This window comes from Ipomoea triloba, chromosome 5 (assembly GCF_003576645.1).
Source record: "Ipomoea triloba cultivar NCNSP0323 chromosome 5, ASM357664v1".
Taxonomy (NCBI): domain Eukaryota; kingdom Viridiplantae; phylum Streptophyta; class Magnoliopsida; order Solanales; family Convolvulaceae; genus Ipomoea; species Ipomoea triloba.
In genome coordinates this window covers 17,634,364-17,649,363 of record NC_044920.1, presented here as the reverse complement: position 1 = coordinate 17,649,363, position 15,000 = coordinate 17,634,364, and the positions used below count along the sequence as shown (strand labels likewise).

Sequence of the window (15,000 nt, the reverse complement as noted above, 5' to 3'; positions counted from 1 at the left end):
TATATATATATATATATATATATATATATATATATTCAACAATATCAAATATTAAAAATAATAAATTAAGAGAGAGAGAGAGAGAGAATTTTACATTGGTGCCAAGAAGATGAAAAAAGCAGTTCCATTTGCTATCCAAAACAAAAAAAAAAAAAAACAAAAAAAAAGGCAATAATTAAGGGTCAGAATAAAAGTGTATTGAATAATTAGAAAAAAAAAAGGCCGAAATTTTCATCGGAGAGAAGAAATGAACATACCAAAGATCCCAAAAGCCAAATGGAGAGTGCGTGCTAGACCATGCATCGCTCTAAAGTCTAAACTAACACTCAACTCTTAAACCGTGCACTAATACAGGTTTCCACTTGGGGCATTTATAGAGTTTGGAGGAATGATGTGGCAATTGATATTCTATTGAGGTTGATATTGCATTCTAAATCTTGATTCAAAAATCATGTGTATGTAATTAACACATTATTTACTTGCCGTTAACAATTTATGTACATACAAACAAATTAAAGACACATAAATGGTAATTACAAAAACATAACATGATAACTACAGACACATAAACTGTTAATTTCAGGTACAAAATATGTTAACATGTTATGTGTCTGCAATTAACATATTTTGTACCTGCAGTTAACAGTTTATGTGTCTGTAGTTATCATGTTATGTGTATGTAATTACCATGTTATGTGTCTTCAATTTGTTTGCAGGTACAAAAATCGTTAACTGCAAGTATAGAATGTGTTAACTGTAGGTAAATAAATTGAATGTCATTTAGACCAGAGTTCACCATTAGTACAAAAAAATTCATCCGCTACACCTGTAAACGTGTTTTTGCTACACCTCTACGAGTGTAGCGGATGATGGTTGATGAGTATAAATGTGAGTGTGAATATGGGTGTGGAATGTCGTTCCGCCGAGGATTGGGGCTATGGCACGTAATTGTGTGAATTAAGGGAACTAGGCACTAGAGTACGTGAATTAACTAGAATCCAAGCAACTAATAACAGAATGAGAGAATTAAAAGAAATAATTTGGCTAATGAATTAACTGAATGATAAAGGAATGGGTCAGATTAGGTGAATTGTAATCTTGATGTTCTAACAATCTCAGAATTAGGGAAATAAGGATAAACCTAGGGATTTATGGGCAATGCACACAATAATTCAATTCAGCTACTTTGATAATCAATAAACATAATTAGGCTAAAATTGCCCCACTGTCGTGAAGCATCAATCATAACCTTAAGCACCTAAGCATTGTAAGCCCTTACCCTTATTCTCATAGTAGGAAAATTAGGTTGAAATTGGTAAGGCTCGAAGTCTCCATCCAACTTTCGTTGTAATGAATCCCTCTCCTAGACTAGCAATTAATTGTGGCCATCAATCAATAACAAGTAGAAAGCAATCCCCAAATTAACATAAACCCTAGGTAAATGATTCAATCCCTTTATGCAATAATCACAACTTGAACATCAAGATTAACAATAAATCCCTAATCCAATCCCATTAGCGAACTACTCACGCATGATTGAAGTAAATAAAGCAAAGCAATGATTAAATACTGAAATCATAGCAACGAATCTAAATAATAAAAGAGAGAACTTTACTAACAATTCTTGAGAGTAATTCCAATCCAAAACAATGATTCCAAGCTCGTAACCGAATCAAGATGTAAATCTGCTCTATTCTCGGCTATGAAAAACTCTAAAGAAAGGAAAATTGTACTGAACTAAACTAGGGCTCGGAATGTCCCAAAAATACAGAAAATGCGGATTAAATACTGAACAGCAGCCAGGTCACGGCCATCATCACGGCCGAGATCGGGGCCGTGAGGTGCCGTGACCAGCTGTTGCCCGCGGTGGGGTATCACGGCCGCCATCACGGGCGGGAGGCTGGCCGTGAGGCGGCCTCCTGGTTCTCTTCTAACTCCTTTCGTGCTCCGTTGCTCCTTTCCGTCCCTAGGTAGATTCCTTATGTCTTGAAAACTTGTCCAAGATGATTGAAAATCCTTCATTTGCTCCTTATTTGTGAATAAACTAGGATTGATCAAATATAACACACAAACAAGCCTTAAATGTATCAATGTAAAGGAAATAAGCAACAAAACTGACTGGATCATGGGGAAATAATGGTATAAAATCATGTGTATCAGTGGTGACGCTGAAAGTATAGATTTTTTGCAGCACTCGTAAAGGGTGCCGCGGAAAGTATTTAATTAATATTATAATAATGACTTTTCGCGGCACCCATCGGGCTACGGGTGCTGCAGAAAGTTGTTTATTTTTTTTAATTACTTTATGCGGGACCTGCTCGTGTGGGTTCCGCAGAATATTTTTTTTAAAAAATAATCTAATTAAATTTATAATATTACCCACTTTTTTATATTCAAAACCTGCTATACAGAATTTTTCAAATCCAAAACCACCAAATCAAGATAAAAATTTACAAAACTTCTCTCGTATTCCCATTCTAACTATATCTTTCTAGCTTTACTACCATCCTTTGTTTTTCCCTGAATGTTCAACAATGTTCCAATAATGTTGTCACACACATTCTTCTCAACATGCATTACATCAAGATAGTGTCTAACTTGTAAATGCTCCCAATATGGTAGATCTCAAAATATAGACCTTTTTTTCCAGAGAGTCTTTTGAGTAGCCTTACAAGCTTTGCCAAAAGAAACATCAATATTTTTAACACGTTCATAAACTGCATGTCCAGATAAAGGCAAACGAGCTACTCGAGTCTCTGATTTTCCATTAAAAGTTTTTTTCTTTTTTCGATAAGGATGACCAACTAGGAGAAATGTCCTGTGACTCATGAACACATTCTTTTTACTGTTACTCTCAATCATAGATCGAGAGTTTCATCTTCACAAATAGGACATGACTTAGCTCCTTTACAAGTATAACCCGATAGGTTACCATAAGCTGGAAAATCATTTATGGTGCAAAAGATAATTGCACGTACGGTAAAACTGCTTCGACTATAAGCATCATACACCGACACACCTTCATTCCACAACATCTTTAAATCTTCAATAAGTGGCACTAGATATACATCTATGTCATTTCCTGATTTTTTAGGTCATAATATTAACAACAACATGATATATTTCCGCTTCATACACAACCAAGGTGGAAGATTATAGACTACTAATAGGACAGGCCAAGTACTGTGTCGACTGCTCATGTTATCATGGGGATTCATTCCATCAGTACACAATCCAAGTCTAAGATTCATATTTTTAGTACCGAATTCAGGCCACCTCCTATCAATATTCCTCCATTGTGGTGAATCGGTTGGATGTCTTAGTTTTCCATAATCTTTTCTCCCAATAGTATGTCATTGCAATTTTTTTGTTTCTCTTGGATTAGCAAACACACATTTAAGTCTTTGTATTACAGGTAAATACCATAATACTTTCGCTGGTGGACCTTTCTTACCTTCACACACATCATCAACATTTTTCCTCATATAACGTGATGCCCCACATTTTGGGCACACATGCAAGTTTTTGTATTCTTTCCAATACAATACACAGTCATTTAGACATGCATGTACCCTCTCAATGTCCATACCCAACGGATACAACAACTTCTTTGCTTCGTAGGTTGAATGTGAAAGTTCATTATCATTAGGAAACATGTCTTTTAGTAGTTCTAATAATCTCTTGAAAGTCTTAATACTCCATTCGTTCTTTGTTTTGAAATTATATAATTTAAGCACATCATGTAACTTAGTATATTTGGTACACCCAGAGAATAATGGGTTTTCAGCATTATCAAACAAACATTTAAATTCAAGAGGCATTTCACTAAAATCTCCCTGCACATCACACATCATTTCATCTATTCGATCATTAATTTCATCATCCTCATCATTGCTAACATGAGTTTCATTATTCTTCTCGTTATCTGCCTAAGTTTGGCTATTTGCTTGAGTCTCACTCCCTGTCTCACTTTTTGCATGAGTTTCACTATCTGCATGGGCTTCATTCTTACTAACACTTGTAATAGGGCGTAAGTTTTAATTTCACCATGCCATATCCATTGATCGTACCCTTCCTTAAAGCCATAGTGTATCAAATGGTCCTTCACTATTTCAGAATTATGATATCTTCTCAAATTTTTACAATCACAACACGGGCAACTTATAAAATCCTCCGCCTTTTTACTTTTATTTTCTTTAGCATATTGTATGAACTCTTTAACCCCTTGTATATATTTGAGTGTAGTGCGTTTCTCATGCATCCAAATCCGATCGATATCTGTCAATTGATAATACTATGAAGATCAAATATCGATACTCGATTATGGATGCATTCAGAAGCGATACCTAGTTTATAACTAACTAATCCAAATCAATCTATTTCAACAAAATACTAAACTCATCAAATTCAATCTAGCTAATTCATCAAATTATTAATATCTTCTCTAAATACCTATTTAATGAAGTACCTAATTCATCAAAATATAAACCTAACTAATAATCAAATAATTAATGTCTCTAAATACCTATTTAATGAAGTACCTAATTCATCAAAATATATACCTAACTAATAATCAAATAATTAATGTCTCTAAATACCTATTTAATCAAGTACCTAATTTATAAAAATACTAATTTAATTTTTAATTTATCAAAATACTAATTTCATAAAATGTATTGTACAATCATAAATGTAAAATTTTACATTCAAGTAGCTCTATCTCTCTCAAAATTTATATTATTAATAGTCATTCTGTTAATTAATACTAATTTATGTAATATACTTAGAAATAATATTATTTTAAATTGTTTGACAACAAATAATTTATTTTCAATTTTTTTTAAAAATTGAAAATAAATATAGCACAATAACAACAAAATTCAAAATAAATTGATAAATTTTATGATTCCATATTATTAACTATGAACTATTTTTGTCATTCACAATAATAATAAAATTCGCAATAAATATTCAAAATAATAATAAAATTAAAAAAATCTATAAGAAATCAATTATATTCACAAAGTTCAAATATAACACAATAGCTATAATATTCGAAATAAATTACAAATAAAAAGAAATAAATCAAATACATTAACATTCGAAACAAATACACAAATATTCAAAATAAATAAATAAATAATAAATAAATGAAACAAAAAATAAAATAAAACTTACCTTATAATTTGGACCCATGGATACTAATTCGACCAAACATAATTTTTAGTGTGAATATATTTCTCATATGAAAAATCTTTATCATCATCTAACAAATAAATATTGGTTAGTGGAATCTTGTAACTTTTAAGTTGGGAAAATCATATACTGTAAGACTATGCATGGTCTACGTTAGAAGGAAAAACGTTAATAAATATTCATTTTTAGTATACTGAATGTTTACTTATAATGTATTAAATATTAATTTTTAGATAGTATATAAAAAAATCAATCTACAGTATATTAAATATAAATTTTTAATATATTAAAATAAACATTTAATATACATATTAGTGATCCACTTGATTTATCTTTTCTTTCCAAACTTCACATCTGTAACCAGTTGAGCTGCTCATGCGGACAACTTTAATTCATCTTATAATATGGATGATGGTCCATAATATATTGATGGAAGCGGTAAGCTAAGCCTATGTTTCTACTTAATTATAAAGAGGCAACTTTATCTCTCTTGCACTTTGTCATATTTCTTTATAAACATTATTGATATATTATTGACACAATGAGTGATGAGTCAAATCAAAATATTGTCTCGTGGCCACTTTAATTAGGCTAACGGAGAGTGATTAGCCTTTGGTGCGGAAAAAGCCTTAATTTAAAGTTGGTTTGGACTTTGCTTCCGTACAATTTTTTTCTTTATTAAATTATTAGTTTTCACTCGCATTGCGCGAATGAAATAATGCCAATGCTTACTTTTTAATAAGTATTTCAACGTATATCAATACAAGGTTATATAAGAAATATTTATGCATAGGTAACTGAATGTTGAATTTATTTATTTAAATCGATAATTCAAAGTATATGAATGCAATGCAATATAGGAGAGATTGATTATAATTGTCATTAAAATAAATGTTTACAACTTTGTAAAATGCTAGTCTAAATACTCTAAAACTAATAGTATAAATAAATAGTAATTATGGTTTGAATTTCTATTAAGTCTTCGTAATTATCTTTTGTGTAGCATTGCCATTGTCTTCATCTTCAATACTTGTCCCCTTCTTTTTTATGGATAGTGTGTCATGTGCAATTGGGTTATTGGTGATAACATAGAGGGCAACGTCATGCAATGAGTTTATGGTGTAGGAAGTTGTGGATTTGTCTTGTTGTGTATATGTATGGGATCTTAGTTGTACTATGAATTTTTTATCGTGCAAGTACCTGTTGATATTTGTCAGTGGTACTTTTTCCCTACATGTTTCATGTATTGTGGGATGTGTGTCGTAGATTCTCATATGAAAGTATTTGAACAAAATATTAATATTTATTATATTTGTAGAAAGTTCATGAGTAGTACCTCTTGTTCTAGTTACATAACTTGTTTATTTGATAGTAACAACAATGATTCTACAGTTAGTCCGAATACTGATGCCACATTATGTCTAGTTTCATCAACAATTTCCACATCCATATTGCACCTGTTCATTTTAAAATTCATATTTTTGAATTAGTATGAATGAGTGTACTACTTGATTTTGAGTGTGTGTGTGTGTGTTTTTTTTTTTTTTTTTTGTAAATTCTTTTTTTGTTGAATTGATACTAACCTTGGAGTACCCATTGTTGCCTATTCATCACAATGCATGCTGTTAAATAGTTTCTCACTTTGTGCATAAACCTCTTTAAACAGTGGCTACATCATATATACCAAGTGTTTTTGTTGTTACGGTTGATGTTGATTTTGCCTTTAATCCAAGCAGGTTGCATTTACAAAATGAAATAAATTGTAAATTTATATTAGTTCTAATATATTTTAAAAATGCACAATAAGTATTTTACATATAAGATCAATGAATGCTACAACAGTATGGATTTGCAAGATTGATTGCAAAGTTGTTGTAGTCTCGGCATGTTTTCAATGCGTCAAGTGTGTCACGATTTTCTATTACCCTATATTGACATTTTTATTAATGAGTTTTAAATGTAGTGTTGGGTGTCGGCCTAGTCGAGGTGCTAGGAGGGGGATTAGTAGCTGCGAAGGCTAAGGATTGAGTCAGGTGTGCTGCTGGGCTTTGTGATCAAAGGTTGCGATAGGTGCTGGGAGGGTATTTTTGGGCATCGACCAGGTTAGCAGAGTTTAACCCCTGCTCGATTTAAGACGTGACGTTGTGGCTTACCATAGAGAGATGTGTTAAACGGTTAATGTCCATCTACTAATCACCAATTGGTTTTAAGTAGGATATGACAACCAGATAGCCAAAGAACTCTGTGAACAGCTAATGATCTAATTACCAATTACATATCATTATCATAAGGAATAAGATTAGATAAGGTAGTAAAATTTTATACATTTTAAATCATCTTAATAAAAGAATACAATTTATCTTTAAAGTGAACAACTGTGTTGTAGTCCAAAGATATTCCGGGTAGTTTCTCGCTTCAATTTCTTGGTTATTTGAATACCCCATTTGCCAATAAATCCTCCTCAAGTAGTTAATATGATTGGTTTCAAACGGTTTTTTATTTTCTTCCATGATATTAATAAACTACTAGGTAAATAAATATATAACATTATTTTGTATGACAATGGACAATGTAGTGAATATAATTAATTAATGACTTTGAAAGTAATGAATCTTTGCCTTATAGAAAATAAAGACAATATAACTAATGAAATTATATATCTTTTCAAAATTTTTTTTATAATGAATAACATGTTTTTTTTTGAATAAAGGTATTGTAGACATCTAATTCTAAATTAAATAAAAGGAAAATGCCACTTTTTCCCCTTAGGTTAAATACATATAGCATTTTTCTCCCTAAGATATTCATGTATCCACATTTGTCCCATCAATTAAGTTAAAAGTGGCAGTTTTTCACCTCGACATGCACCACTTCTCACCCTACCTTGCACCTCTCTTGCCAATTAATTAATTAATTAAGGCAAACCTTAAATAACCCCATTATAAGTCCCCCACTTCTCATATTCATTGAATAATTATTAGGAGAAGTATATGCGCATTAATAAACTTATACCTAGTCATACTATAAAAACCCATTCCCACACCCCTTAGGAAACCCTATACCACTTCCTCTTTATAAATACCTAGCTTCTAATTGACCTCCTTACCTCTCTCACATCTAACTACTTTCCGTGCATCTCTAACCACTCCCCACAACTCATGGATCCCCATCAAAATCACAAATTATACTGTGGACCATGATCATGGATGATATTGCAGTTGTGTTGAAAATATACTGAAGTTGTGTTGAAAGGAAACTGTAGTTGCACGGAACAGAGGTCGTTCATCCATTCAACACAACTACAATATCAGTTCAACACAACTGCAGTTCCAGACAGATGACACGACCTCTGTTCCGTGCAACTGCAGTTCCCTTTCAATACAACTGCAGTATCCATATTAGTTCAACACAACTGCAGAATCAACCATGATCCATGGTTCACGGTATAACGACTCCATCAAAATACCTCCCCTAGAATTCTCATCCAGGCTCATTTTCTTTTACCTCATTCTTTACTGTTCCCCCAAGTATGCCATTTATTACCAGTCAACTAAACATCTCTCTCACCCCTCCAACAACCCACACCACTATGTCACCATCCAACATCACTACCACCACCACGCCCAACTGGACCACGCCACCGCCCATGGCCCAACCGAACCATGTCGTCACCACCTTGGCCCCGCTAGCCACGCTTACCCACGTTGCCGCCGTAGTCATGTCATCCATTAGCCTGGGCTTTGCACGGTTCGGCTCTGCTGCACCAAATACCATCATCAATGACACGGCCCCTTCGTCTTTGCTAGTGCAACCTCTTGTGGACATCTGTTAACAGATCGTGTTGGGGCATCGTCATGTCCTCCCCCCATCAACGTCACAGGCGCTAATCAGATCTTGACTTCCCTATGTCATAACAAGTCGGTATCCCCTCCCAATTCATCAATAGAAAATGTGTCTTCACCCTATATTCGCACTCTAGATCTTACTTTCCTCCGCGCCCTTCCATCAAAGATTTTTTACTCTAAATTAAGATCCCTAGAAAGGTGGTTGGGCGGGTAGATGACTATAATGAGGGCTGAGACCACCCATAACATGATAGAACCTCCCCACGCCTCACTAATAATAGTCTAGTACTGTTCAGTTCAAGCGGGATTACAATTCTCTCCCCATCTTATAGTGGCAAAATTCCTTAATGCCCACTATGTTGCACCTTGCCAACTTACTCCTAATGCGCACAGAGTCATTACATGTTTCCACGTAGGCCAGACAAGATAATTCCTCCACCTTTTCCCCCATTCCTAGCCATGCTCTTTTTACCAACCTTCCTTCCTTGAAAAATTGGAAAGAGAGGTATGCGTTTGTAGTATTCACGAATAATGCCTCAAATTCAGGCTTCACCAATGCTTGGCCCTCTCGAGTTCTATCTTACACACAAGAATTCTACCTTGATTTAGCTACACACATAGACCTTCTTTGTGCCAGCGGGCCGCATGATCATCGGATGTATAACTATCTGCTCCTCCTTCACTAACTTAGCGATGGTCTTCCATTGGGTGAGTACCTGTCTCCCTCTTCTGTCTTTTCTTATTTCGATATTCTCTTTTTTTTTTTAAGTATTGAATGTGACGACATACCTTGATATTCACACCAGCACCTCTATCTAGCCATCCTCATATGTACAGGACGTACCGTATTCGTGGGAGGTCGCACTCTGATAATGAGGTTGCTTGCTAGAACCCATCTTGGATGGGGCAGGGGTCTCCATGATGGAAACTACTCCCCCTAAATTTACACTTTCTCCCCCAGAGGATGCACCTCCTACCCAGCCATATTTATAATCCACTTTGCAACTTGCTCTTCTCCCTCTACCTCGACAGCGACCTACCTGGCGAGAAGAATACGAGTCATACAACCAGTTGCTTCGGTGATGCCCAAGGCATGACCTTACGACCTTACAAGCCCCACTTCATTGACTCCATCAACCACGGTGTTCGAGAGATGGTACCAGCGGCTAGACGATTTTGGATGGATAGCACCCCCATGATGCTCTAGGTTCACGCCTCATGGGTGATACTATGCATGTAAGTCTATCTGCTCCCATACCTGCATTTTTTTTAGTAGACATGGCTGAATTGTTGTTTTAGGCGACGTGACCGAATTGTTTTTTTTTTTTTTTATAGTTTGGCGTGTCCAAAATGTTTTTTTTTGATGTGGTCAGGCTGATCCCCTCTTTTTGTACACAACATGTGACCATGCAAGCTGTCCCACTCTAAAAATATTTGCATGATATCTCCTAGGAGTACGCGTAGCCAAAGGAGGCGAGTCATAAATTGGAGTATGATCTTAATCAACTCCTTGCCGCCCAAAACACCTTGATGGAGGAACATAACACCCTTAGGAACAATCATTCGCACCTGGACGGTGATTATTACTACTGAAAGTTGATTTGAATAGTTTGTCGTCTAGTATCTAATAGGAAAGGGCTATTGTTACTACATTTCTTATCCAAGCCAGATCATTCGGGGTACCTCCCCTGGTTTTTGACAAGTTATATTTTAGCGGAGTAGAGTGTGTGGTTGAGCACAAGAGTACATTTGTGATAGAAAGCTAGGACACAACACTTGATGTACGATCATAAGAGAAATAACACAAATTAAAAGCACTAAGTAGACTAGAAAGTGAAGATATATTTTGTCAAACACATGGTGTGCACAAATGTATATAGCTAATATTCTAGCAAAGAGACATAGAGGAAAACTTGATCAAAGTAATTTGAAGGTAATGAAAAGAAAATATAAGTAAGTAATTAAAATCAATGAACACATGATTAAGCAATTGAAGGAATTAAAAGCAATTGAAAGAAAGAAATTGTAATTGAATGAAATAAGAACAAACCTAGATCTAGTCATTCAACAATTACAAAGCAAGAGTACTCCAATGATTTAGAAATTAATTTTTCAATTTGAGATATAGATTCTCTAGGTGAATTCCTCTCCGTATAAGAGTTAAAGTTCCATGGAAAATCTCTCAAAAGTGATGTAAAATTAAATCTAATCTAACTCCCCTAAGTCCATACATCCCCTGGCCTTTTATAGCTCTAAGTCTCTCACTTAATGCTGAATGTGTGACTACATCACGACCCGACCACGTTCGTAGCGTGGTTGTGGTCGAGTCTGAAGTTTTGCCATGATTCTATCACGATCATGGACAAAAATCATGGTGGGGGCTATAGTTGTTGTCCGAATTAGCCTTAGAAGTCTTCATGAAAGTTGTATCCCTTTAAGTTGTCATTCTAATGCCACTTGAATCACCTTATTTGGAAACTCCTAACTCTAGATATGCACAAAATACAGAACAATCACCGAAGTGCCCTAAAAAATGATAGTTTTTTCTGTATTCCACAAATACAACCACGATTAGTCCTTGTGCCTATCTTTAATCAAAAAAAACTATTCCAAGCATATAATAGGCTCAAAGGACTCAAATTATAGCACAAAGCAACCCTAAAGTCACCCTCATAAACATGCATCGTTGGCACTTATCACAAGTTTTTCCACTTTAACCTACCTTGTCCGGAAGCAAACTATCAATCCCATCATAACCATAAGCGCCAAGAGATAGTTTTAAGAAATTCTCAACAATCAAATGGCCAATCAAGCATGTTGTGCACAAGAATCAAGTGGGGGAAATCCTCTATATTATTAAACAAATGTGGTAACCATGTGCAATATTTTACAATTCTACGAATATTCAAGGAAACAAAAACCCTTTCTGTGACACCCCCAACATTTTCACGCTGAGATAGACATAACTTAAATACAAAAGCTATAAATCTCAGAAACTAACCATAAAGCATAGCGGAAGCATTTAAAAACCTTAATGGGTGTCATGCCACATCTAGGTTAAACCAATCCTAGATGCACAAGCTAAATCCATAACATATCAATCCCAAAACATAAAGATAGCTGTAAGAGTCAATACATAATCCATGCTGAGGCACACAGGCCCAAAAGTCTGAAACAAGTACTAGTCTAAGCATAGAAAATATAAGAACTATCTCTATCGCGCTCTTAGCTTAGACTACTCCATACTTAGAAAACAGTTTAGGAAAACCATTAGCAAAAGAATGCTAAGCAACGAACCACTCACACTCGTGAGAAATACATAGTATAATATGGTTTGTAAATAGGTTTACACACACGTATGAATATACGCACCAACAAACTATTCTTTATTTAAATCAGAAGACTCAACAACAATAAGCTGAATAAGTCACAAACCAAGACTCTTCCAAATGAAACCAATATCCAATACGAATGCATAAGACCACAAGTCTATAAACAAGATACCAACTGAATCATAACTCCAACAGAATAATCACAAGGGAACATCAAGATATCAATCGAGATTCAACTCAACCAAGTAACTACAAAGGAAACCAACCAATCCACAATACCAAGAAATAATTCCCAATTCCAACTCCAATCACCATACCATCCCTCATACCAACCACAAATCCCAAAGTTAGTACACAGAGGCAAAAACCCAAATCACAGAGGCAAATGATGCCCATTTTCACAGAGGCAAAAGCCCAAATCACATAGGCAAATGATGCCCATACACATAGGCAAATGATGCCCATTTCTACAGAGGCGAAAGCCCAAATCACAGAGGCAAATGAAGCCCAAGATTAGTTCCACAGAGGCACAAGCCCACAATTAGTTCCACAGAGGCATAAGCCCACAGTTAGTATTACCACAACAAGCCAAGAGATACTCAAAAGACCCAAAGATCCCCACATACCAAACTCAGATTCATTCTCCCCAGAACCATTCCACCAACAGTTCTCAACTTAGGAAATTGGACACAGTAGATATATGTTCAGACAATAGCCAAGGAATAAACCAACAATACTAACTCCATGAATCAGGGTAAATGAACCAAAGATCATGAATAAATAATCAACAACCAAGGTGAAATACTCAACAACACATCCAAGACAAGTTCCAGAATCAGGGACAAAGCAACAAGACAACGGATCAGCAAAACAACTACTGGAAACAGAACCCAGATATGTACTCACGGGACACACTGGCGGAACAACCTAGACCGCCGCTCCACTCCATGCCCTCAGACGGAACACACTGGCGGAACCCAATGTTCCGCCGCGCTCTTCCGCAAGAAGAGGCGGAACACCTCGGCGGACTCCCACACTCCGCCGCCCCACACTGTCACACACCTACGAAACCTCTAGACGGGACACATTATACCGCCCAAGTGCACCGCAAGTGCATTCCCACACACCAACTCCCAAATAGAACAGAATACACGATGAATTAATCCAGAATGCGAAACATGCTCAGAATACACAAATTACACATCTCAGAAGCCAAATAAATCATGGAATCCATAACAACAATTACCCACACTCATCACAAGACAAGGAAAATGGACACAAGTCCAATAATCCACAATATAGATTCACAAATCATCAAAACAAAGCTATAACCCCAAGAAATTCACAGGATTCCAACACCAAGTAATATACATAACCCCAAGAAATTCAATGAGTGAAAATAGGTTTAGTGAGACATGGATGGTTACCTCTTGAAGCTCTAGTCAAACCAAGCAATCTCCAACCACCTCACAAGCCACCACCTCCTCCTTGATCATCTTTTTCCCAAGAAAGATCCCCAAAAGAATATAATGAGAACTTATAAAAGACTATGAAAACATGATGAGAAATGATGTCTTCATAAGGAGAAATACTTACCCAAGTGCTATAGTCCCTAAAAGAGCAATCTTGACTTGAAATCTTGAAGAAATGAAGGGTAGTATTTACTTAGGGTTCTTAGAGGTGAAAGAGTAGGAGGAAATTTATTTTGCAAGGAAAGGAAAGAGTTAGGGGTTGTTAGTACAAGACTTTTTATATGAGTTGGGAAAATTATTACATACACCATATATGTATCATATTAGGGTATTAAAATAAGACATAAGCTTATTTATAAGAATTGGGTCATCCACATCCAATATTAATTTAATGAGTATGAACATGGTCCTTCCAAGTTTGGGCCATTAAATAACTAATATACTTATAAAGAATAAAAGTCCAAATGAAGAACATCCCTTATAAAATTAAACCAAGGAAATTGGACCTTTGAATAGATAAATAATTCCGGATAAGAAATATATCTCTATTAAAAGAACGGAGCACAATTAAATTAAATTAATTACACTGTAGAATTAATTACCGGGCTTCAAGGCTTGAATTAAATTCAGGGGTATCACACTCTACCCCCCTTAAAAGGAGCTTCGTCCCCGAAGCTGAAAGCTCACGGGAACTAGGATTGGATAGTTAAACAAGGAATAAGGATCGTTCAAAGGTTAACGAAAGGATTGTTCAACCAAACCTATACTTAAGAACATACTATATTTCTTATTCCTAAACTCCTAACTTACCCAACTATGTACGACATGCAAAAACTAAGCTAACCTTCTTACCTTAGTCAAATAAAGCCGGGTAACGCTTCCTCAACTCGTCCTCCATCTCCCATGTGGCTTCCTCGACTCCATGGTTGGACCAGCACACTTTTACTAACTTGACTACTTTGCGACGAGTTTCTCGGGTCTTGAAGTCTAGAATCTTCACCGGCTTTTCTTCGTAGGACAGTGTCTCATCTAAGTCCAGGACCTCCGGTGGAATCTCCTGAGAGGCGTCATGCACATACTTCTTCAATTGAGAGATATGGAATACGTTGTGCACCCGATCCAACTCCGTTGGTAGAGCGAGGCGATACGTCACTA

The 15,000-nt window shown here is 35.6% G+C and overlaps 2 protein-coding genes across 2 annotated transcripts in view; both read right to left on the bottom strand.

The window, feature by feature from the left end:
- The window catches only part of LOC116019407 (bidirectional sugar transporter SWEET1-like), a 10,604-nt gene extending 10,244 nt beyond the window's left edge, over nucleotides 1–360 (bottom strand). The window contains exons 1-2 of the mRNA XM_031259590.1: nucleotides 258–360; nucleotides 95–131 (exon numbers count right to left, since the gene is read on the bottom strand). Of these exons, the coding sequence (XP_031115450.1) occupies nucleotides 95–131; nucleotides 258–303 (83 nt within the window). The 5' untranslated portion in view covers nucleotides 304–360. The remainder of the gene's footprint in view (nucleotides 1–94; nucleotides 132–257) is intronic.
- Nucleotides 361–14,698: 14,338 nt separating this feature from the next.
- The window catches only part of LOC116020331, a 375-nt gene continuing 73 nt past the window's right edge, over nucleotides 14,699–15,000 (bottom strand). Inside the window, exon 1 of the mRNA XM_031260811.1 lies at nucleotides 14,699–15,000. This exon is cut by the window's right edge and continues 73 nt beyond it. Within this exon, the coding sequence (XP_031116671.1) occupies nucleotides 14,699–15,000 (302 nt within the window).